Source organism: Chroicocephalus ridibundus, chromosome 7, assembly GCF_963924245.1.
Source record: "Chroicocephalus ridibundus chromosome 7, bChrRid1.1, whole genome shotgun sequence".
In the NCBI taxonomy this organism is placed as follows: Eukaryota; Metazoa; Chordata; class Aves; order Charadriiformes; family Laridae; genus Chroicocephalus; species Chroicocephalus ridibundus.
The window spans coordinates 14,567,392-14,592,445 of record NC_086290.1 but is presented as its reverse complement, the minus strand read 5'-3'; the positions used below and the strand labels follow the sequence as shown (position 1 = coordinate 14,592,445).

The 25,054-nt window shown below is 46.8% G+C and overlaps 1 protein-coding gene across 2 annotated transcripts in view; it reads left to right on the top strand.

The window, feature by feature from the left end:
• Positions 1-20,660, top strand: part of MRAS (muscle RAS oncogene homolog) — a 41,709-nt gene extending 21,049 nt beyond the window's left edge. The window contains exons 3-7 of one of the 2 annotated variants that reach the window (XM_063340968.1): positions 1,910-2,120; positions 11,478-11,631; positions 15,035-15,134; positions 16,470-16,549; positions 19,714-20,660. In XM_063340968.1, coding sequence (XP_063197038.1) covers positions 1,928-2,120; positions 11,478-11,631; positions 15,035-15,134; positions 16,470-16,549; positions 19,714-19,813 — 627 coding nt within the window. In that variant the 5' untranslated portion in view covers positions 1,910-1,927 and the 3' untranslated portion in view covers positions 19,814-20,660. Of the gene's footprint in view, positions 1-1,906; positions 2,121-11,477; positions 11,632-15,034; positions 15,135-16,469; positions 16,550-19,713 lie in introns of both variants that reach the window. The other variant, XM_063340967.1, reaches the window with a different exon arrangement.
• The last annotated feature ends 4,394 nt before the right edge of the window (positions 20,661-25,054 follow it).

The following is a 25,054-nucleotide window of genomic DNA, read 5'->3' as shown; positions in this document are numbered from 1 at the left end:
AAAGCCTTTTCTCAAAGGATGAGGTCTCCAGTATACAGTAAGGAATGTGGGACCCCCAGGCAAGTGCCTTTATAGTTCAGTATTTTGGATTAAACTGAACTAGTGATTTAGGAGAAAGGGATTAGAGAAACTAGAAAATAAACTTGGAAAGCTGGTATCTTCTTCAATATGAAATCAAACCATTACGGGGTTATGCTCTTGTCTTTTTGAAAAATGGTCCACGTTGGCCTTTGGGCCTCTTTGGAAATGAAAAGTTGAAGTGTTTTATTTGAAAAATATCAAAATGAAAGAATTTCTGGGAAAAAATATATTCTATGCTATAGGCTGAAAAAAAATTATTTTATTTGGTGGCTTAACTTGCACAGTGCAAGCAGCAGCCCTGCAGCCTCGGCTCCTGAGCACCACCTGGGTGAGCTGTGGCACTCAGCACATCGGCCTTGCTCGGTGGTCTCTGAGAACAAACAAGTTAAAGTCCTCTTCTTAATGAAGAAAAATTCCTATGGTTACTGGGAAAGCCTCCAAAAGCTTGTGTGGGGAAGTGTGGATACAGATCGGGATGCCGACAGTTTATGGGGGCTTCCCCAGAGCAGGTAGTCTAGAGCAGTCCTTGTCCCCCCTCAGTGCTGACCCCAGCCAGCGCCTGCAGCCAGAAGGGCATAAGTAAGACCAAAATGGATGGGAAAACCAAAATGGATGGGAAAAGGTGCCTGCAGAAAGCATCACCACAGCTGCTCCCGTGCTGGATGGCTTGCATCAAGAAAACCGATACCAAGGAAATCAACTGCCCTCTCTTGAGCCAAAACTCCATTAAGATGGAGTTTTTTTATTTTATTTTTTTAATGTCTGAAGACCTCCCTGAAAATGCAATGGCCATTCAGATTTGGGAGATGGCCACCCATTGTCCGTGTGATTTGAGTGAGCATCGCTGTTGCCCATGTGTGGCAGGTGGGTGGAGGGCTCTGCTTTCTGCAGTCTACATACCAAACCGCTCACCTGGCCGCTTCTTAAATAAGCGGTCACTGCTGTTGAGTGTTGAAATGGGCCATTCAGCAATGGCTGCCTCTTCTCCTTTCTCCACACACGCGTGCCGTTGGCCAGTTGCAGCCAGTGAATTTTTTTCTTCTTTCTTTGAAGAGTCAGTTCCTCCGCGGCTCAGCCGAGGTGAGGGGAGCGGTGTGACCGGGCTGCAGGGGAAGCTGCTCTCCTGCCTCTCCGACTGTGTCATAGCCGCAGAAACCAGCCTTCCTGCCACAGCAGGGTTGGGTGGGTTTTTTTCTTAAAAAAAAAAAAAAAAAAAAAAAAAAGAAAGGCGGGTTGGGGGGGGCAAACCAAAAACCACCTGTTGTTCCTGGCCTGCTGCCTTCTTGTTTTCATTTCTCAAACTTGAAAACTTGTCTGTCGGCAGAGCCAGGGCTGGGCCTTTAACTCTGATTTCATCCATCACCACCAGTTCTGCAGGCAGATCTGGCCCCAGGATGTAATACACCATTCAGTGTTTGCTGTACCGAGTTAAGCAGTGAAGAGCAGCAAGGCTCTGGCTTCTCAATGGCACTGGGTCACTGCCAACTGGAACTTGGCAGCTGCCCTGGCCTTTGGTGATTTTTGGCATGGCCTCATGGGCCCAGTCCCTATAGGAAAGGTATTCAGATGATAAAAGTTTTGCACACGCGTTTGGTGGCAATTAGCAGTCCTTGTAGACAAGGCAGGAGCAAACAAGCCACAGTGGGGGGGTTGTCTACACTTCTAAGTGATGGCTCTGGGTTGCAGTAGAGCTCTTGTGGAGGGTAGGTGCTGGATGTCAGTACTGCCTTCGTCCTCACTGCTTAGGCAGCAGGTAAAAACCATCTTGTGCACGTTGCCCTCTTTTAATTGCTAATGAGTGATCGGAGATGATCTCTTTCTCCAGCAGGTTTAGCACACTGGAAGCATGGCTACAAGTGCTGTTCCCAGCGAAAACCTCCCCACGTACAAGCTGGTGGTGGTTGGAGATGGTGGCGTGGGGAAGAGTGCTCTCACCATTCAGTTTTTCCAGAAGATTTTTGTGCCAGACTATGACCCAACTATTGAAGACTCCTACCTGAAACACACGGAAATAGACGGGCAATGGGCAATCCTCGATGGTAAGCAAGTTACTCTCGTGGTCCCCTTTCCCCTCCAGCTGAGCAGAAGTACAAATAGACCTCAATGCCTCCCACAGCATTGTTGTGCCCTCGTGTCCCTTCTACTCCGCCGTGGGCTGCCAGGAATTTGAGTGCAAACTGGCCTGTGAGCTGCGACACGTGGTCCCCTGCTGACCTCCAGCAAAGCTTCTGCTTCCAGTTGTGTTGGTTCCAGTTCTGCACACAAACATTTCTTGACAGAGTGTGAAAACTTACAGATCATCATAGACATTCGGGGTGGGCTTCTACGAAGGATGAATTGTAGCACTGTGAGGTGACTATTGCTAATGATATTTCATTGTGGTTAGGCTCATCCCCTGGGAAATAACAGTGAGTGGGTAACTGAAGGAGGGTTATAACCAGAAAGAACATTTAATCAAAACTGTCATCCACTGACAGTGAAGAATTGTAATACCTCTGAACTCCTGTAATTCAGGCATGATGTTTTCACATCTAGTTATCTGTTTAATTTAAAGACGGGTAGGGTACCAGCCTGGAGAGCTGCTGTAGCCAAGATCTTTTAGTTCTTTGAAGAAAAATCACTTTCTTTTTTTTAAAACAAACAAACAAACAAAAAAAAAAAAAAACAAAACCAAACACCAAACAAAAAAAAAACCAAAGCAGCCAACCAAAAAACCTTGATTCTGCACGTGAGGAAAAAGCCCTGTATTACCTCAACTGCAACTTATTAGTTTGTGCTGCAAGAGTCAGACTGACCACAGCCATAAGGGGAATATTGCTGTTAATATTATAAGTTTTGTTTGGCTTTATACAATAATTAGGTAGTACATAAAAGCAAGCAAATATTTTGTGTCTTAGTTACCCAAGTGCATGTGGGTGGCCACTAACACAACTGAATGAAATTTAACCTCACCTGTGGCAAGTTCCTACCTCCATCCTCTTGTCCTGAAGGTGCTCAAGATCTTTGGTGTCTCTGCGTATGTATCACTGGTGTGTGGGGACAGAAAACTGGGGAATTGGCATGAGTGGTGGAACGTGGAAGCTGGTGGGGTTTGCTGTAAAGACCTTAAGCTCGGTCTGGACACTTGAGACCTTCATTGCACTCTTAAGGATTTATCAGATCCAATTTAGTGAGTACAAATGGCCCCAAGGTCCTTAAAGAACAGCCTTTACTCAGTATTTAAAAAAACCCAAACAATTTAATCTTGCCAACGTTTTTTCATTTAAATATGTTAGTAGTTGATATCTGATATGAGGGAATATTTGTGAAATTGGTGCCCAAATGTGTTTCTTCCTGTCATCTGCATCAGAGATACCTGCTCTCAATTAACCAATGTACACTTTTACTTTTAAAATGACATTGTTGTATAAAAGAAAAATCCAATCCCACTGTAACTGAAATCCATTCTTTCTTTTTAGTCAGAATCCAGCCCTCTAAAACAAGCAACCTTTATCTTCGCTGGTATGCCCCATCTTCTGATATAACAGTACCAGCTGCTGTAAACGTTGGGTTTGGCTGAAACAGCCCGGTTTTTGTAAATTATTTGGAAGTAGAAAAAGCATCTTTCACTGAATATTTGGAATTTTTGTTTAATCAAAAAACAACCCAGACTTGAGTGGGAGTGGAGAAAGAGGTTGTTTTTCAACAAGCAGAAACTTAACCCTTTGTTTTAATGAAAAAGCCTTTCTTTTGCTCAGATGGAGTTTAGTGGCTGTAGTCGAGCTGAACTGAATTCAGCTGTGGCCTCGAATGGCATGTTGGGAATCTCTGACTTTCAGAGTTTGTGTGCCCACAGATGTCTTGCGGCCACAGAAGTGAAACTGCAGCTTCTCCTTCTCTTTCCTACCGCTTGAGATTTTGAACAACCAGAATTTCGGAAGAAAAGCCATATTCTTGCTTGGAAAAGCATGTGAGCCTGTACCGTCTGCGTAGTAGAAACAGGGCATAAAGATTATCACACGTGTCTTCTGCCACAGCTTTCTATCATAGGTTTTGGATCTAGGCCATTCTTGGAGGTCACCATGTACTTGGACAGCTGCTCTTGTGGTTACACGTGGTTGCATGAATCGCTTATGGTATAAAATTAGGGACAAACATGATAGGAAGGGTAAAGATGCATCATGATAAATTCTAGACTTTCCAGTTGTCCTTTATGACCAAATCCTTTAGAAGCTGATGTTCCATGCAGTGCTTGGTGGGAAGAAGCAGCTGCCCACCCCCAAAGTAGGAACTCGTTTTAGAAGATGAGACTACCAAGTGAGGATATAGTGTTAGGGGCTCCATAAGTTTCTAAGTTTGCAGAAATAGTTCTTAAAAAAAAAAAAAAATACATTGGCATCCAACAACTTAATTTAAAAAAAAAAAAAAAGAAAACACAACCCACCCTCTTCCAGGCTGTTGCCTGAGCAGTTCTGTACAAAGCGTCTCTAGCATTTGGTATCCGCACCAGCATTATGTTGTAAAAAAACCCTTGTGCTAGCCAGCTTGCATAAAGCATTTGGCTTGCCTCCACGAAGACCTCCACGTACATTTATTCAATAGCACTAACTGGCAGCGTGATGAAATGTTTGACTTGCATTTTTCTTTTCCTTTGCTGAAATGTCTCGTTGAAAGTAGATTTAAATGGAATAGGCTTTTATTTCAGATTTTAGACCTTGGAGCCAAACCTGCATTCAAACTCTTCTTTCACATATTTGCTCTCTGGCTTGGGCGTGTCTCTGTGTCTATTTTCTCACCAAAGAAGAGTCTATGATAGTTCCCTGCCTCACAGAAGATTGTGGGGCCTGTGCTTGGTGTCTTCAAGTCCAACACTACACAAAAATACGTATAAAGTTGGCGTAAATCTAGCAATAAAGACCATCAATGCAGTGTTTGGAAGGCGAGTGTTGTAGAGTGGAACAGGGCACTTAACCTGAATAAGGGATGCACATGCAATTTGTGGCTAGCCCATTTTTCCAGTTGCTGCCACCCCAACGAGGCTTCAAGATCAGCCTCCAATTTTCTCTGCATACGTTATCTTCATTTATCCCCAGCTGTCCATGCTGAAATCAGCACACTGATGTGCTTGGTTAAATGCATTCACACGCAGGTGCAGTATAGACACATCAGGTCAGAATTAAGTGGGGGCCAGGGTTAATCTGCTTTGATTAGCTGTTGCTCCAATTGAGTTGCTGTCATTAATTTTGTAGACTCCTTTCTGTGTGCTGGCTATCTTAGCAATTAGCAGAGGATTTCTTTTGGTGTGGCTGCAAAATGCCAGTCTGGAATTATTAATCTGGGCATGAAGCCAAAAGTGGAATACTTTAATATGGCAAAAAATTCCCAGTGGTTCAAAATTCCTTATGGCTCATGAACCGCAGAGATAAAAAGTGGCGAGGAAGAGGAGAGGAAGAGATGGCTACAAGCACATGCCTTGGGCACGTTGATGGATTGGACTAAACTCTTAGCTGTCGGTAGGGCTGTGCCAATTGGTACCAGCAAAGCAAGGAATTGTGCCTGTGTGTTGGGTGGAAGGAGGCTGTGATCTCCCTCCTCTTCCCTTGCCTTCCCCTGGTATGATTTAGATGAAACTTTCACTGCCTAGAAGTTGTATTCCTGCTCCTGAGCTTCGGTTTTCCATTTTATTTCTCTTCTTCCCAAGTCCCCCTCTTAATCCCTGGGCGCCCTTGTGTTGGGCTAGATCTGCACAGCCCTGGTGTGCATCCCCGTGGAGTAACACCAAGAGCCGTTCCTTCCCCCGGGCTCCCTCTCTGCCCTTTCCACCCGCGTCTCCCATCCATCCCTTTTTGCCGAGGGTTTTTGCTGCTAGTCATCCCAGGACAGGCTGCCTGCGTTTCTGCTTTTCTCCTCAGGAAGCTTGGGAACAATTCAGCCAGGAGGCCAGAGGGAGATCAAAGGTCACTTCAGACTTGGAAGCAGAAAAGTTGGTTTGCGGCTCACTTTATTTTTTATTTTTTTTTTTCTATTTAAACTTCGGGTCGCGTCATTGAAAGAATTAAAATTCAAATCAAGTTTATACTTTCATTCTTTTATTTGTGTGTACAGTATTTTCCCTCCCCTAATTGCTGGGATTTTGCAACCTTGAAAGAGGGGTTTTTGTCTTTGGTTGTGGGGATTTTTTTCCTGCCAGGAAAATTTTGATGTTGCAACATGGAAAACACAAGGCTTTGAATACTTGTCCTTTGTTAGAGAAAGAGCTTCTTTAAGGGCTCCCATCTTTATTCTGTTTATTGATGTGGAAGCCTTTCTTCTGAAAGCCCCTCTTTTTTTTTTTTTTTTTCTTAAAGAAAGGGCAAGAATTCAAGTACTCGGGTTTTCCATGTTATAACATCTGTGTATTTAGTTAGGGCACAGAAGAAGGGCTCATAAAAGCCCCAGTGTTTCCCCGTCGCGTGTTTTTCCCTGAGGAAAGCTCTCACGCCAGGGGCAGCGTGGCTGTGTCTGAGAAGGAGCAGAAGCATCAGAGTGGCCAAGTGAAGAATCTACCTCGCCCTGCCCACCGTATGGGCACCCCATATCTCTTCAAGTGACTTGGGGTGTGGGAATACTGAATATGAGCTGTGGCCCCTGCGCCCCGTCTGCTCAGCACCCAGAATACCAGTTCTCCATCTGAAGCCAGTGGTCGATGGGGGCTGCCCTCTCCCACCGCGCTGCTGATGGAAGGAGGATGAAGGCTGTGGGGATGGCTTTCCTCAGCCTGAGACTCTTTGGTTTGACTTGTCAATTCAAGCTAAGTTTTCCCTTGAGCTTAGCTGCCAAGCTGCAGGGCAGCTGGGGATGGAGTTTCTCTCCGGCCCCACCTGTTGAAGTGGAGCTGCGGTGCCAAGACGAAAGCAAGATGTGGTGAGAGAAGCGCCATGAGGAGCCTGGCTCTGTAGCCTGTGGTCTCCTGACAGTGCCACATTCCCAGTTCTCCTCTTTGCTCCAGGGATTTTTCCTGTATTTCATATTAAGAAGCTATAGAAGCAGAAGACGCCTGGGGTCAGGCTGCTTTGTGCTGCTGCTCTCCCTGGTGATGTGAACCCAGGTTTCTTTCTGCCCGCTGATCCATCCAGCCCCAAAGGCTTGCACATACCTAGCCAAAGGGATTTCAACAGAGACGGCTTGCAAAAATCAAGTTATACACATTGTGCTTTCCTTTCTGAGGATGAGATCAAGGAAGGCACAAATAACCGCTTCCTGTCCTGAGCTTTCTGAGACATAGCCACTCTTCTGGATGCTGGAGGCCAAGGCACTCCAAGCTGAGCTGCTTTCAGGACTGGCTGCAGCAATGTGCAATCACTGCTTGGAACAGGCTGCTGGTGCCTGGTTTGGGCAGTGAAACCCAAGGGCTGAAGGACAGAAAATGGGTTTAACCTGCCTGTCTGATCATCTCTGGCCCCTTAGGTGCCACGGACAGTGGAGAAACTCACTTCAGTTGATCTATACACCTAGCTGCCCAGCAATGTAAGGGTAAAGACGTAGGAGGGAATTTTGCCTAGGTATGAAAAGAAGAATGCACCTGCACAACCAGATCTGAGCTCCCCGAAGGCTGGGAATGCTGCATTTGAATCTGAACTGAATCCAGCCTAGGCTCTAGAAAAAGCAATGGCGTGACTCAGATTTCATAGTAGATTTACATGTCTGTGTCTCTGGATGGGCACTCAAATCACCGTCAGTTATGGAGACATTGCCACATAAAATACCTGGAAGCACCAAGTGCTTCTGTTCCTGTGTATTCCTGGGCTCCTGTGTCTGCTCAGAAGTGCTCTCTAAGCAGCCTCACTCTTGCCTAACCCATCAGGATTCAGAGGAAAATGGTGCGTGGAGCTCTAAGATTCAATTAGCAAGGAGTTCATCACAAAAGTCAGGCTCACGTCCACTGAAACGTGGAAAAGGGCATCTCTTTGCTGAGCAACCTCTTACCTGCCGAAGCAAGAGACTTCCCCGCTGGGCTCTCACAGCCTAATTGCTCTTAGTTTAGTCTCCAGCTGATTGCATGATAGCTCTGTAAAATGGCTTTGCCCTCTTTAGATGTCTGTTCCTACGTCAAACATAGTCCTTGGCTTCTCCTCATTCTTCACTCAAACGCTTTTGTTAATGCTCCTTTTTGCTGCTTCTTCCATCATGTTTGTGGGAACTTCACCAAATTTGCTGTTGGAAGTCCCTGACCATGCGCTGCGCAGCCTATGAATTTGATTTCAGTTCTTGGAAGAATGAGGTAGGGGAAACCCGCTGCGCTTTGGGCCAGCCTTGTTTCCACATTGGCTTTTATGCGCTGCCAGTGGGGCAATTGCCAGTAAGAGGCAACTGCTGGTTTTCAAGTGGACCAGGGGAGGAGAGTTCTTCTCTGCTCATGATTATTTCTATGTCTTTTGGCATCCTGTCTGCAGAAACAGGGATTTTAAAAGAAGACAAATGCTGGCTGACATCCTAAATCTCCTCACCCCTTTGGGAAGCCAGTCAAATCACCTTTCCAGTTTCCCCTTCCCAAGGGTTCTCCTTGCTACTTCCCCATTTCTATAGATAAGAGTCTTCTTGAAGCTTGTATGGCACAGGATTACAGCAGGAGAACAGCCACTTGCATGTGGCCCTTTTTCGGTGCTGATGCGTTCCAGGATGTGGTCCTGTCCTGCCTACAAAGGATCCAGATCGCACTCTTCTCTCTGTTTGTTTACAACTCTTGTAGTACAGAAGGGTTAGGATGGGGGGGGGTGTCTTTATGAAGAGCACATTTAAAGTTTACAGCAAGGACCTTCTTTGGCCATCCACATGATGCTTAACTTCGCATGAACAACCCATCTGAGATTAAGCATAACCTTCACTGCTGCATGTCTTTTACTTGCGTTTCCAAAGTTCCATTTTTAAATGCTGCCTGGACTTGCTCGCCTTTCTATGAACGCTGCAAGTGAATTCCCTTTAAATAGCAGCTGCTGACACAGCAGCGCTGCCTGTGTTTAGCGTGATGCCATGGCCAAGATCCAGGTGAGGTAGGAGTGGCAGGACCACAGCCCTGTGCTGTCTCTTGGGTATCCCCACAGCCCCCCACGGGCTCATCCCCCACCCGCTAGCAGGGCGATGGAAAGCTTTGGAGAGGCAGAGCTAGGGATGGGTTGATGGGTGCAGGAGCAGAGCTGGATGCTCCTCATGCGTTTCATGGGAGGTTTGCAAATGTGCCAGAGCAAGGGGAAGTCCCTAAGCAAATTACCATGCAGGATACGGCACATCCATCTCCACCTTCCTGCCCACGGCTTGCGCTCGGGCACCTGCCCTGTCTCGGGGGGAGGGAGGGCAAGAGAGCCTGGCCCCCTGTGAGAGGCTGTCCCACTCCACAAGTTGGGTATGTGTGTTGGAGAAGGGAAGGGAGTGTGTGCATGTGTTGGTTGTCAGCTCTCGGCCCTGCCCTGATGCTGTGTCCGGCTGGTGCAGGAGTCAGATGAGGGCAGCCCAGCCTCTCCTTACAGGTTGGGCGGGTAGGAAGGATTAATTTCCTCTTCCGTCCTAGCCACGCGGTCCTGGCCTTGTTCCATGGTAGCAATTCTGCCCAGGGCATAGAAATTCACCAGCACATGCAGTGTCTTTGGGTTGTCTTTCTGTTTTCTTTTTTCTTTTTATAATTTTTTTGTACAGTCCTTAAGAATAGCCTGGATACCTTTGAGCTGAGACCCTTTTTTCCTAGATTTAGAGGGAAGAAGCAGGATAAAAGGGTATGAAGAGGCTATGAATCCAGCAAGCTCCAGCTACTTGGCAAACAAGCCTAAATCTCAGGGTCTCTGCAGGAGCCTAGAAATTCTTTTCACCTTAAGGGCTCAGGGAAACAGATGTTCAAGACCAGCTAAGGCAGATGAACGAATGAGGCTGAAGGCTTTAAAGGGTCTGCCATCACCAAGTAGGGTCTCCAGGTCCTCCAGCATAGCTACCTTTCCTCCAGACATATAGTGAAGGCGTGGGGTGCGCTGTGACACGCAGCATGTCCACCCATGGCCACCCATGCGATTCAGCAAGTAATGCTGGCAGCAAAGTGGGCTTTATCCTGGCCCCACCTGGAAATTGGGACAGCCTGAGTACGTACCCCTACAGGGAACACCTTGCTAGGGCTGTGAGCCTGTTCAGACTAGAAAAACCTGTATCAAGCCCTGCTGCTCTGTCAGCAGTACGCTCCTGCCACAGTCGCCATCCACTGGTGCCCTGGGCTTTCCCCATCACTCGTGGGCAGCAGATGCTAACGCTGTGGCTGTACAGTGGAGGTGGAAACAGTTTTCCCACCCAGCCCAGTTGGCTGGGATGTGAAAGCGTTCCCAGTCATCATGAAGGTCCTGCATTTGCCTCTAGGATACAACGATGCATTAGGACTATCACTGCTGAGCAGCTGATGCATTTTGAGCTCACACTGTGTTTGTACTGGCATAACCTAAGCTCATGAATCCCTCATGTACCCTCCTCCTGCCAGCCAAAATCCTGGCAGTGTATAAAGCTGGGGCCCAAGAATTGATGTGCATCAGTATGTGGTGTTTACCCAGAAGGCTCCACATATGGTCCACGATGTAGCTGATGGGACCCCCAACAAGGCAGTGTGATGGAGAACTAGAGAGTTATGGTCATATTAGTGAGGAGGTTAATCTAGTGGGGAGCACCATCTGGGTTCCTGCCACAACTGGGATGTTCTGGGGAACTGAGCATAGATCTAGGCATTGTCAATGCACAGAAACAGGATTGCTGTATAGGATATGCAAGTCACTTAAAGCTTTTTCACCTGCTTTAATTAGCTTCTCAATATCAGCACACCACTTGGGACTAAATATTTAAGGTGCATTCCTCAAGGCTGTACCGTCTTGCTTTGAAAGCGCATAATTGTGTAAAAATAATACCCAGGTATTGAGAAAAGGAAAATGCTTGTAGCTATTACTCTGGGTTGTCTCCCAGCTTTGCTTCACTGCACAGTTTGTAGATTGTCTCTAACATTTAAACTGGCATTTACTTACTCTTCCAGTCTTGGGTTTTTCCATGTGGGGAACAGAGGAAGCTGGGAGAGGGAAAGATGGAGGGCTGTGAAACACTTTGAGCCATATCTTGCCAGAGGAGCAGCTCCCCAAGTTCAGCGGTAGGTATTTGGTACTGGAAAAGGAAAGTAAAATCCATGTAGTCTTCTTCCCTTCCATCCGCTCCCAGCACAGGCACATGGTGATGAGTGGGGTCAGGGAGCGGGTTTTGGTTTGTAACAAGAAACCACCTTGTCCATCCATGTTCCTCTTGTCAAATCTTGCAGCCTTTGAGAGGACCAAGCCCAGTGGAGGCAGAAAGGCCATGTAGGACACATAGCAGTGACAGCAGCCACAGGTCCTCACAGTAACTAAAAACCTTCATTTTTTCTGTCCTAGTTCTGGATACTGCGGGCCAAGAGGAGTTCAGCGCAATGCGGGAGCAGTACATGAGGACTGGAGATGGTTTTCTTATAGTCTACTCAGTGACGGACAAGGCTAGCTTCGAGCACGTGGACCGGTTCCACCAGCTGATCCTCAGAGTCAAGGACAGGTGGGTGCTGTGGAGCCTGAGTCCCCCCTCCCGCTGCCCTGGACACTGTGCCATGGGGGTGGTTGCACTTCTCACCCTGCTTTTTACTCCCTGGGTATCCTAGGGCAAATCCTTGTGACCTCTACGAGGAATAAGAAGTGTTTTACCTCTTCTGATAAGCATGTAGTGCTCTCCACGTGGAAAAGTTCAGTAGTGTTATGATGGAGTGAAAATGGGTCTGGAAGGGCAAAACTCCTGCCAGAACGGTCTGACAGAGTGGTGTTAGAAAGGCAGACACCTCTGAAGGTAACCCATTTGGGTCTGAAGAGGGAGAAGGATGCTCTGTGCACAGTGCAGGCACTTGGGGAACACCAGCAGGGAGTCAGCAAGTTTTCATTTGACCCTAATCCTTCAGCATGTCCTGGCAGCATCCTCCTTTCCCTGGCTTCCATTTGTGCCAAACAAACCTTAGAAGGTCCTGCATGACCATAGAATCATGGAATGGTTTAGGTTGGCAGGGACCTTAAAGATCATCTAGTTCCAACCGCCTTGCCACAGGCAGGGACAACCTCCCACTAGACCAGGTTGCAGGTATGATACGGGGCTGTGAACAGGTGTCTTGAAGGGGAAAACGCCTCACGTTGTAAGGAAATGTATTTCTTACAAAGGGGTGTGACGCATTTAACGCGTCGTGTTCTGCAGCAACCATTTTCAATGAACAAAACATCTCTGCGTGACTGGGGAGAAAGCAGGAGAGGTCACCCGCTCCCCTCCTTGCTGCAAGCGTGGGAGAGGGCAGCGCTGAGAGTTTAATCGTGGTAAGCAAATGCGTCCTGACAGAGCGAGGGGAAGCTGCCAGGGTGTTATCTCCAAGATAACTCCCGCTTCCCATCCTGGCTCAAGAGGCGATGAATCCGTCCTCACTGGGTGGGGTGTGAATTAAGCCCTTATATGTCTGCAGCTTTGAAACACTTAGTTTTTCCATTCATAATGGCTTTTAATTATGGAAGTCATCAAGAAAAGCCACCAGAGGGTTCGGGCCTCGTTGCTGGCTTCCTTTCGCAGCTCTGAATAACTTCCCCACAGGAAGGGTGGACTCGTATCATGTGAGGTTCACAGCTGACAGCTCTGCCAGTAAAGCATCTGAAGCAGAGCCCACAAAAGTGAAAAGTAAAGGAAAACCCACCCTTTGATTTCATCTAAATGAAGAAAAATGTCAGTCGCTCAGACTGCCTCCCAGATCACGCCAGCCTTTTCTTCACTGCCAGCTCAGCTTGGGGCAAATTAAATCTGTTTCTGAAAGCTGAAGAAGACGGGACAGCGCTTCCTGTAGTCCTGTAGTGTGCCCCAAACCGCTGGCGGTTTTATCGAATTTAACTTTGTGACAATGAGATGCGGTATTCATTGTTTTGCCCTGGACTGAAACTTTTACCCCTCCGTATGCCGTGCAAGCAGCGGGGCCGGCGTGTGAGAAGCAGGAAGTGAAACAGGCTGGGGAGGTTGTTTTTGTGTCCCCCCCCCCCCCCCCCTCCACCCCCCTTCAACGCCACCGAAGCGCAGAGCGCGAGGAGCTGAACACTTCGCCCAAAACCTGAGCTTGTTCTGAAAATCACAGCGTGAATAACGAAACCGTCCTGCCAGACCCGCGGGTAGCTGGGAGCAGAGCATCGCTCTGGTTTTCAAGCCAGCAATCAGCTTTGGCAACTTAAAATCCAAAGGAATTGCAGGCTGCCGCTTCAGCAGAGCTATTCAAAAGCTTTTCTCCTATTTCCTTCCATAACGTTCATTACAGTAAAACTTCCAACTGTAGTAGCTTTGTCCAACTAGCAATCGTACGCCCTGCAACAGGGAACAAAGTCCCCACAGAGTTTTATGCCTGATGTAAACAAGGCAAAAGAGATACCGTACAAATGTAGTCCCTTTCTTATCAATGTGCTGCAAGCCAAAAAGGAATCATATAATCCAGAAAAGGAAGTGTTTTGCTCCAGAACGATCAGAGTCAAGATATATCAATGCTCAGGTATTAAAATTAAATCAAAGGCACATTATCAGAATGAATAACTGTAAGACTCATTTAAAATGCAGAGTGCAGTATGGTATTTTTCCAGCCAGAGCAATGGGGCAACGTGCCAGAGAGAAGATGGAGCCCTTATCATCTCGACGAAAAATGACACAGAAACGCTGTCTGAAAATCCAGAGTTACTCAGGGAAGTGTTTTATGCAGAAATGAGTGTGGCCAGCTGCTCCTTATCCCAATAAAATCAGCTCTGTTACAGCAGAGAACACTGGAATCATTTTAGGAGGGTTTAAAGTTAAATATAAGAAAATAACACTGCAATAACTGTCAGTTATCAGAAGGGACCTCCTCCCTCCTAGCAGTGGGTAAAGGCCCTGCAGCACGGCTTTGCTCTCTGCAGCCGGAGGAGAGGCTGCCACATGGGAGTGGGCTGAGGTGGGCAGGGCCACACTGCCAGGACATCCCATGGCACAAGCCACCTTGGCTCTGTTTAATCACCAGAGCTACAGGGATTTCTAGTGACCCTCACACCTCGTCAGGAGAGCCTTGCATTGGTTGTGCTGTGGATAGATGGGTCTCTCCTCAGGCAGTGTCCAAAGACAGTCACTTACACGCCCAGTAAAGTTAAAGAAATACTGAGTATTATTACAGAAGTAGATGGTTTTGGTAGAAAAGGACTATTGTTCAGGTTTTTGCTATAGGAACAGAAGCAGGTAATAGCATCTAGAAACTTAGCAAGACTATTCAGTTTCCTCCAGCCTCATTCCAGCTACCATTGCCAGTCTTTCAATTGGACTTGGGGTAACAACTGATGGGGATCTTTGCCCCCAGACATTGTCATCCCCATGAGATGCCCCCCTAAGTGCCAGCTCTCTCAGAGTCTGTCTTTTCTTCCTGCATGGTTGCTCTTGGTGGATGAGTGTCCACCAGGACATGAACAGACACCAGTTCCTCCACCATACCTCGTTACCTTGCAGTGACTAGCAGCTGCCAAGATAGGCAGCTGCTCATATGCCTTGACTGTTACGAGAGTTCTGTTCTCCTGTTCAAGATCTGTCTCTGTGTCTTAGTTAACTTCCTGCCTAATTCTGTAGTTCTGTCTTCATCTAGTTGTATCTTCAGTCTTAGCTATTATCATTGCAAAAACAATGACACCAAGTCCCTGCAAATAAGAATGAATATGTGGATGCATGCAAATTGTCAAGTACATTTTTACAATATGAATATATGTGTAGCACAGTCTGGGGGCTGATGTGTGTTCATTTGGTCTTTATGTTTCTTCAAACATATGTGGGATGTCTGTAGCTGAAAATGTTAGATGATGTCAGCATCAGAAAGTGAAACTTATACTCAGCGTTTTTTATTGTAGTCTGCTAGTAATTGGGTGGTGGTTTTGATTTTTTCCAGAGAGTCCTTTCCAATGATTTTGGTGGCGAACAAAGTTGACCTAATGCACTTACGGAAAATTACAAGAGAACAGGGAAGAGAAATGGCAACAAAACATAATGTAAGTTTGCGGAATTGTTTAATTGGTTGTTGTAAGTCCCATTGCAGGCATTCGGAATTGAATTCTCTGCTCATTAAGAGCTGAATTAAAGCATTTCTCTTACAATCGAACAATTGCAATTACATTTTCGACTACTCCAAAGTAGTAGCTATGCAGCTTCCTTTCATTAGGGCCAGTTCATCATTGAAACTAGAACTTCTGCTGTGCACCAGGCTGTAGCAAAGCAGCGGCCGTCACGAAGCCGCGTGTACAAGGTGTCTGTAAGTGGTGCCAAATGTGGAATGTTCAAAATAAGGGAAGAAAGTGAACCCTCCCGCAGTGAAAAAGCAGAGTCAGGCGTTGGGAAATATACCCAGGTGTCCGTAGGAAGTGAGCTTGTTAAAGATAATGAAGTTACAAGCTTGTTAAGCCTATCTAAATCTGCCCCACCATCTTAGCTCTGCATTATTCATGCCAGAGTTTAGGCCAAAAATTGGTCTTGGATGGGGGTAGATGACACAATACTCCACTAATCACCCCTAAATGCCAGCAGCCCTGAATACCCAGAGGGAGACAACAGCTCCCGTAGGAGGAACTGAATGGAAAGGTAAAGGCGAACAAGCCTGAGACCTCTTGGCAGCTTGCTGTGCCGAAATGGCAAGCTGTGGGGTGTTTCTAAACAAGCCATGATGGGAGTTTGGCAGGGCAGGTTCGCTCCCTCCCCTCCCCGAGGAATCTCATTTCTGTAGGAGCCAGGACACCTAAACTGCAACACAGCATGTTGCACCCATCTGTACGCGCGCGCTTTGGAAAAGGCCGTGTACGAAAATATCTTATCAGAGGCAGTTTTATAAATCTGCCGGCGTGCTGGACAAGCACTCTAGGAGGCCCCATCTGGCTGTCAGACTTTGAAGGAGAAGATCATTTTACACTGAAGGGGAATTGTAGTCATGAAATATTCATGCAGTAGTCCTAATAAAATGTGGCAAGCAAGAATTTTTGGCAAGTGCTCTTCTTTCAACAACCTTCGGCTATTTTCTTGTCTGCAAGCGCAGCTTAGGGGGAGAGAACATCTGACGACATGAAGTCTGTGATTATTCTTCCCCAAACCCAGAGCTCTGATAGCAGCTGGTTTGCCCAGTGTTTATTCCAGACCTTTTGTTAGCACTTGCTGACCTTGCTGTGAGCGTGAGGGTGTTGATAGCAGTGTCATGACAACACTTTGTTTACCTGTATTTCCCCAGTCTCTTAGGCACCCGATTTCTCCAGCCTTTAGGGTTTTTCATTTTGAAACTGGTTTGCTACCAACACGTAGGCTGTTACTAATCTCTCTTGTGATATGCTTCTCTCCTCCAGATTCCCTATATAGAAACTAGCGCCAAGGACCCACCTCTAAACGTTGACAAGGCCTTCCATGATCTCGTGAGGGTAATAAGGTAAGCTGCAAACTCTTCACTTGCTCACTGCTTGTGGATGTGACCTGAAGGACTCCTGGTCCGGAAAGCCAGGAACCAACTTTTGGGGAGCGGGGGTCAGGTGGTTTGGTTGGGGGTGTGAGATTTCTAGGGTTTATTAAACTTTCTCGTCCTGTATCTGTGAGGGATGTTACTAGGACTTAGTTACCCTTGCAGGACATCAGTGCTAGGCAGGTCGAGAACTAGCTGTGGCCACGCTGAAAATATATTATTCCATGAACAGTGCAAAGCCGACTATAATGGTCAGCTTTAAAAGCTCTGCACCAGTAATTTGGGTTTTCATAGCTCTGTCCTCTCAGGGTCTCACATTGCCAGAGGTTAAAAAGGACTGGCACAAAAGTCTACAAAATTCTACTGTTGTAGGTGACTTCCAACATTTTCTGCTCACTAAATGGAAAAAATTAAGCCGCTTTGTATGAGAAACAGCATGACCTAATGGCTAAGCCACAGGTTTCCTCCTCAGACTGCAGAGGTTTGTTCCCAGTTTTGGCATGAGCTGCCTTTGCTCGCTTTGGCAAACGCCCGCTCTCCGGGCGAACCCCTGCTCCGGCTGCTGGCAGGTCAGGACCGCCTTCCAAAATCCCGGCTGCCCTGCAGGAAAAGAGCTGCACGCACATCTCGGCGTCTCAGCTGATAACCTCAAATCTCTCAGAGAAGATTTGTTTTTCTGGCACCAGTTGCCTGCCAGATTTTTCTGGGCCCTCGTTTTTCGTGTTTTGGGAGGGTGCTGAGCTGAAATCATGCTCCTCCCCACCGTGCAGTCAAAGTGCCTCGCTCGGCGATTAAACCACGAGGCATTTATTCACAGTGGATCTGTACTTATGACTATCTTAGCACAGCCTCAAGTCAGCCTCCATCAGAAGCAGATGGTACTGCCCACTCTTCCCACATGTCTCAAAAGCAGGGGGCAGAAAGTCTTTGGAGAACTACAGAGCTGAGCTGGAAATGTCCCAAGATATTTCCCAACTGTTCTGTAACTCAGCATACGCTCTGGCTAGATATTACTTTTGTGTTACAGTGAGCTCTTACCACCATCTATTCCACTCTGGTGGGAGAAAAAAAAACATAGCCAAAATAAGATGATGAGGTTCTGTTTGCTTTCTTTACATAATGCAACTCCAGACAGGCTGGAAGGAGTGTTGTAATGAGACATCACTAAATTCAGGCCCTGAAAATGCCCTCCATAACCTCAAAAATAGGTGATGCACCTCCGTTCCCCGAGTGGTCACCGTGAAAGTCATTGCCAGCCAGGTGAAACCCTCCGTGGCATCAGGGGCACCAGAGATGTTCCCAGGAGCTTGAACTCGGGCGGGTTAAGTCAGAGAGCGGAGGGATGCTGCGCGATCTAGCTGGCCATTTCCCACAAAGCAGCTTCGCTCGGTCCTTGGATGTTGCAAACTGTCCAGTCCGCAGCCATGGCATGGCATCGCCCACCAAGTAGTGCTTTTCTTTTTTTCAAATGACCTTTTCCAAATAAAATGTAAATTTACAGCTCCCTAACATCTGTGTCGTTCCCTGACTGCTTTACGTGAGTAGAGGCTCCTCAGGGCCCGTGTGAGTTTGCAGGACGAGGACGCTCGTTCAGGGTTGGCACCGTTTGTGCTCCTTGCACTTGGCTGATGCCCAGCTTATTTAGCTTCATGCAAGAAGCTGTTATCTGGAAGTCATCCAGAAGGGAGTGGGGTGTTTGAGCCCACCCGACAGATCTTTTAAATTTCCTTGATACTGCTTTTGTGCTGCAGCAGCGCGTACACAGGGACTTGTCACAGCAGAAATCTTGAGCGGGCACGGGACATGGTTTTCTGGAAATCTAAAACAGTTCCAGAACGCTGTGAACAGCTTGCAGCCGCTTAGTGTTTATCCAAATTGACTTTAAAGTATTTTTTTTATTTCAGCTTTCTAGTTTTGAGCTTTAAAGTTTTGTTTTTCATGCCTCCAGCCTTCATACTCGCTGAAAAAAAAAAATCTTATTAGTCAAAGCTGAGTTTTTCAGGTGGTTGCAAGCATTTGGGAGCTGAGGCTGTAAGAAAAACACCGACTAAAGCCATAATGATTTGTCCCCCAGCTATGTCTTGTCCTGGTCTGGGTAACTTGGTGTAAACACTCAGTTTAGTGCCTGGCATATTACATAGCAAAGAGGCTGCTTTTGAACTATTCAGACTCTCAGGTTGGTTATTTAGACACCGTTTGAGTCTACGGAAGCTGCTGGTGTTTGTATGGTTTATCTTGCAATAAAATCTAAGTCTACGGGCTGCCTATGGGCTGTTTGAACTACAAAGCCTCCTGCTGTTGAATTTGCACCTCTGGGCTGCTGCAAACTGGTACGGTTGCAAACAGGCATTTGGGCAGTGCCTCATCTTGATGAAAAGGTGGAAGTCCCCAACATAACATTTTCGAGGTCGCTCACAACCCACCGGACCGCTGGGGGCTGCCAGGGTGCAGTGCCGGAGGGCTCTCAGCTGCCTGCTGCTGGTGGCTGTGACTTCAGATGGCCAGGGACATCTCTGGGCTCAGATCACTCTCCATGCCCTGGTGCTCTTCACCACTTCTAGGGGACGCCAGAGCCCCATCGGCAGCAGACTCTGGTTTTTCATTATTATTATTATTATTTTTGAACCCCCTCCATAACCAAGTCCACAGCAGTGCAGCTGGCCAAAGGCAATGCTGGCTGAAAGCAGATCGTTCCAGGAGGATTTATTTCTCTGTGTACTCCGTATCTCTTTCATCCTCTTCCCTAATGAGCATTAGCAGCAGGGTGATGGATGACGTTGCGTTGCCTAGAGCATCCCTGTTTCCCGGAGCAGCCCTCTGGCAGGGGAGGAGGCAGCAGTTCACCCAGGGCAACCGGAGGTATAGTGCCCTGGCAGGACATACATCCCTGCCATTAGCCTTAATGTTGGCTTATGGCTTCTTTCCTCCTTCTTTAAAAAAGCGGGCAGTTGTCTTGTTAGCTCTGTGGCATGAAAAGCCACATGGTGGTAGAAGGGTATATGGAGATATATATATGCAAATCTACATATGCATGCCAAAATGCTCTTCTGCTGCCGGCCCGTGGTTCTGGATGCTGATGTCCAACCCAGCCTTGTGTCCCACCTGCTCATTTTCCTCTCTGTCTCCCAAAACAGGCAACAGATCCCAGAGAAAAGCCAGAAGAAGAAGAAGAAGACCAAATGGCGAGGGGACAGAGCCACAGGCTCCCACAAACTCCAGTGTGTAATTTTGTGACGGGACTGCCTGGGAGTGCCTTGGACGCCTCCCTTTTCCCCCCTTGACCCACCGCCAACCCAGGCGAGGAGCAGCAGCACGACACTCGCTCAACCCTGCTGCCCCCCCAGGCTCCCCACGGCGGCTCGGGCTCGGAGGAGGCGGCTCAAGGGGTCCGGACCCCTCCAGAGTGGGGCTGCGCGTTGGGGTCGGCGTGGGAGCCACGCAAACGGGAGGCAGAAGGGATCAGCAGGACCTCAGCTCTCGAACATCCCCAGCGCCTTCCAGGGGCCTCCATGATGTTTATTTAAAAAAAAAAAAAAAAAAAAAAAAGGAAGAAAAAAAGAAGTGTTGGTTTTATCTGCAAACATTTCTCCTTGTGACCCATTTCTGAACAGCCATGAATAGCCCCCCTGTTTGGTACAGTCGTCTGTGTATGTGTGGGGGAAGGGAAAGGGCTTTTCTTTTTTTTTCTTTCTCTAATTTTTTTTTTTGTCCTCTTCTTTTTCGTTGTTTGCTCAGCGAGTGCTGGGTTGCAAAGAAACACGGCCGGGGTTAGATTTTTTGCACTGAACTCTTTCTTACGCGGCAGTGCCAAAACACGACTTCATATGAAAGTGCGTAGATTTGGAGGAAGAAAATGAATTCCAGCTGCTCTGGGTACTCCAGACATTGTGTCAGACTCTGGAGGGCAGCCAGCTCACAGACCATAAACTCCAGCTTAGCAAAGGAGGTTGGGGCTTGGATTATTTTTTTTCCTTACCCTTTGTCAAGAGGTTTTGTTTCTGTTTTGTAATTTGGGGCATGTCGAAGTTAAGGCGTTTTGTTAACCTGGAAGTATTTAAATTAAAGTAATTTACAAATGGAAGGGTATGTCATCTTTAAGGGGGAAGAAAGAGAGAGAGGAAGTAAAACCTGAACTGAATTTGTTATCTGGGTGTTGAATTTCTCCCTCATAAATGTGTGTAAAGTGGTGTGATCTAAATCCTTCTTTATTATTCCTTAACCTTTCCCTGCAAAGCCGCTCTTGGGTAGATGAATTGTTTTGCTTTTCCCAGGCTCATCTCGCACACACAAAAAAAGTCTGTTTATGGGCTTTGGCTCAATGTTTCTTCATTTCTTCTTCTCCCCCCTTCGCTGAGAGTTGGTGACTTGAAAGGAAGAGGTGTTTTGAAAATTACTCAAGTGGGATATGTCTCTTCGTAAGCTTAGTATATCTAAAACGTCTCCCTGAAAACAGCAGAGGCTAAATATCTTTATGCCTTATGAAAAGTCAAGGCAAAAAACCTGCAGCCATTCAAGCCGCCATCTGTGGCACCAGAAATATGGTTCTGCACATCCTCGAGGGGCCACATTTTCTCTCACACTTTTGCTGGCAGTACGAAGTGCGGTGGCAATTTTTTCTTTAATTTAATGGATTGTCATCTGCTGGAGTGAAGCCATCAGCTCCATTCACAGGGTCACCAAACCCCTTTAAAAGTAACAACTTGCTTTTCATCAGCTTGAATCCTACTCAAATATGCTTTATGGGCATGACTTAAAATATTGGCAGAGTATGAATGCCTGAGATTTGTGTGTCTGAGCGCAGAAAAGCCTGGTATTGGATATTGAAGATGTGTTCAAGATGGCGGATCATCACAGACTTAGTTGTTTATGTTTGTCTTTGCAATCCATTTGCCGCCAGATTTTGTTTCTTGACTCTCTGCCAGGCCACCTGGGAGTTGGCTGCTGATTATTTTTCAGGTGAGTGCGGCTAATGAAAACATTTTCCTAATTTGTCCAGTCTTCATCACAGCCAGAAGATGGCAAATGTCTGCGGCTGGCTCAGCAAGCTGCTTCCCGTAAGGCTGGCTCCAATGCCTCCGTCCCCTTTTGTGTGATGACAGATGCTGGGGCTGCATTAAGGAGGTGGATATTGGGAAGGAATATTTTTCACGGACTCTTGCGCTGGATGTGGGCCACAGGCTTCAGTAAAGTTGCAACACCCTGTGTCCACTGAGATCTGGCTCTGGACCATCGCAGCGTTTCTCCCACTGTATCGTTCCCGTGTTGGCTGAACTGTGGCAACCAAAACCATACGGGTCAAATCCTGGCTCTTGAGACTTGCCACTGTCTTCTGGGGGTGAGGAGCTCACTGTAGGCATCTAATTTGTTCTGCCTTGAAAACCTCTGGTAAATCGGAATGTGTCTGATATGTGCAATCAAGCCAGTTTGCTGCAACCCCCATTACTGCTTTCCTGCCGGAATCCCTGTCTAGCCTGGCTACTAGTTTATTATTTAATTACACACAACGAATTCTATGGGATCCCCCCCACAAAAAAGATGATGGCATTTTCAGGGAGCCCTGCTAATAACCCCTAGAGCCCTTCCACTTAAAAAATAACCTGATGTCTGCTGAAACCCCTCATCCTTATTATTATTTTTATCTAAACCCTTGGGAATACTTGCTTGAAAACAGCATGTGTGTATCTTGAGTCACATCTGCTGGGTACTCAGCACTGCATGTGAGAAATTATCTGCTTTTCTGAAGCATCTTAATTGTTTTCTTCAGCTTCTTGAGCGACTAACAGATACTGCAGAATAATGCGGGGAGGAGGGGAAAGGAGCAGATTAACAACTGAATATGGGTAGTGGCAAATGGGGAAAGTATGCCTGTTTTCTTCCACGTTCATCAACTTGTTTATAGCGTTTTCCAACAGGGATCGCATCTGTTATGAGTCTAGGGTGCTCAAAATAGTGAAGGGATACAAAGCCTATTGCCATTTAACTCACCCTTTCATATTCAGGGCTGTTAGTGAACCAAAATCACTTTCTATACACAGCACCTAGAGACCTGGGTGGAGAGACACTGCTCGGTGGTATTTACATTACCAAAAGCACCAACCATGTTGGTGGGTGGCTTATTTTTTTTCTATGGAGCATCCAACGGAAAGGGACTTCTTTGCTGTGGTCAGAGGCAGTCTGGAGAAGGAGGATCCTGTAAGGCTGCACTTGGGGCTCATATTCCAAAGAGCTGATGGTCCAAGTGACCTAACGTCATCTTCAGCCCCTGGCTAAATCTGCATTCACTTGTGTCACAGCAAACTGCTTGCTCTTCTGCTAAACGGGAATTTAGAAAGGAGAGCTGGCCATAGCCTCACCTTTCTTTCAATAGACACCTACAAACAAAACGAAAAGAGAAGAGGGGTAAAACCTTACAGATTCACTTGTATTTGATAACCAAATGGCCTGCTTTGTTTCATTTTAGGCACTGAATACTATTTGTAAAACAAGAAAAAAAATTCTTAAGTTACGTAAGTTTTGTCTTTATAAAGGCGTAATTCACCTTCCCAACCTGGGATCTCATCCCAGCTGTACCGCTGCCTCCAGGTAAATCGTGTTGCTGTTTCATCCCTTGGGTCCTTCTGCCTATAAAGCAGACACTGGCTTGTTTTCTTACTGGCCTTTGAGACGTGTGGCATTTATTGTACAAGCAAAGTCGTATCTGTCTGTCTGTCTTTGTCTCTCATTTAAGGAACAGGGGGTGGGAAGGAAGAGAAGGAAAAGTACCTGGCTAAAATAAATACATTTTCCTCTGGCATGAGCAGGGGATTTAACTGTCCTTCCCTACCTGCCAAATCTAAATGGACCAAAAGCCTGATAACAATAAAAACAAACAAAAAAATCCCAACCGTGCAGCCCTACAGGTGGTGGGCTATCTACAAACCTGCTTTCTTGGCCGCTATCGCTGGCCAAGCTGCTGAATGACGGTCCGGGTACATCTGAGTAAACCACGTTCAGATGATGGTGCTCAGCAGAAAAATGCTAGAGATGGTGAACGAGACAAGCAGGAGCTTAATGAGGGGCTGAGATTGCTTGGTTTGGGTCAGATGTTTCAGATTAACAAAAGGGCATTGCAGTACGTTGCTCTGTTCCTTAATCTCTCATAATTAATTTTGGCTGGCTCTTTAAACCTACAGCTGTACCAGAATTTGTAAACTGGGATAGGCTGAGGGGTTTAGACATACATGATGTGTCTCGTCTCGAGAGGAAATGAGCATTATTAGGCACAGAGAGGACAGCATTGTAATACTGGCTCAGACTTTTCGGGGTTTGTTTTTTTTTTTGGCTTGTCACCATCCTGAGGCCAAAAGCAGCTGCCCAGAGCCTTGCTCAGCTCCAGCGACTTCAAGGGATGATCACTGAATGCTACTGAAGTGCTTGGGAATGAGGCGATCCCCCCAAAGCTCTGCTAAGGGTAGACTATAATTAGGAGTACAGAATATAAGAGTGTTTTAAGAGACACAACTTGTGGACTACTCCAGATGTCAGGGTTGAGATATGTATTTGCTAATGAGAGAGAGGGGGCTTGAGAGAAGTTTGGCATTAGAGGAATATCCGAGCCTCCGTGACAACTGCCACATCGACCCATGTACCTGGGACTGGACAGAAAAACTCCGTGTCTGGAAATCCAAGTTCTGTGAGTTGGGGTTCAATGGCCATTCCATTCTCCCTGCTGTCCCTTGGGCAGAAAGGACCTTTAGCGTACACGTGAAGTACCCCATTACAGCTACGTGTCCGGCACTACAGTAAGAAGGCGATGAAGGATGCTACGCCGCAGGGAACGGTGCAATTCTTGGTCACTGCTCCCTGTGCTGTGAGGTCTGCTGGGGCCAGCAGTCACATAGGCTCAATTCTGTGTCCTGCGTACATCTATTTTATGCCATCTGAGATGCCTCAGGGTATCCAGGGCGTTTGCCTGGGAGTTTCAGATGTAACACAAGACCTATGGGAGACCTGTGCCCTTCCAAAGCAACAGCTAGCAGCCAGATAAGATTCACCCGAGTATCTGAAATGGCTCCAGATGCATATTTTTGGGCCGCTAGTTGCGCCCATGGCGGTTTGAGTGCCCTTTCCTATTTCACAGCAGCGCTCTGAGAAAAGCCTGTGGATACTCAAGTGTCTGTGGATATTCTAGCTCTTTTCCTGCAAAGTGATCTCACCTGGTTTTTAGGCACTCACTGATGCATCAAAACAAAGTCTGAAGTAGAAGTCACCAATTTTGTGAAATGTATTAATTGCATCTTGCAGCCTAAGTGATCTCATGAGTATCACTTGCACAATTAGGCTGTAAATAATTCAATATTTGGCTATCAGGGATTCCATCGATATTATACAGGCTTTTTTGCTTCTTTTTCTCCTGCATGCAAGGGGAATAAATATTTCATAGATGATCTCACAGACACAGTTTCTGGGACAACGTGGGACTTGCTTGCAGCAGAA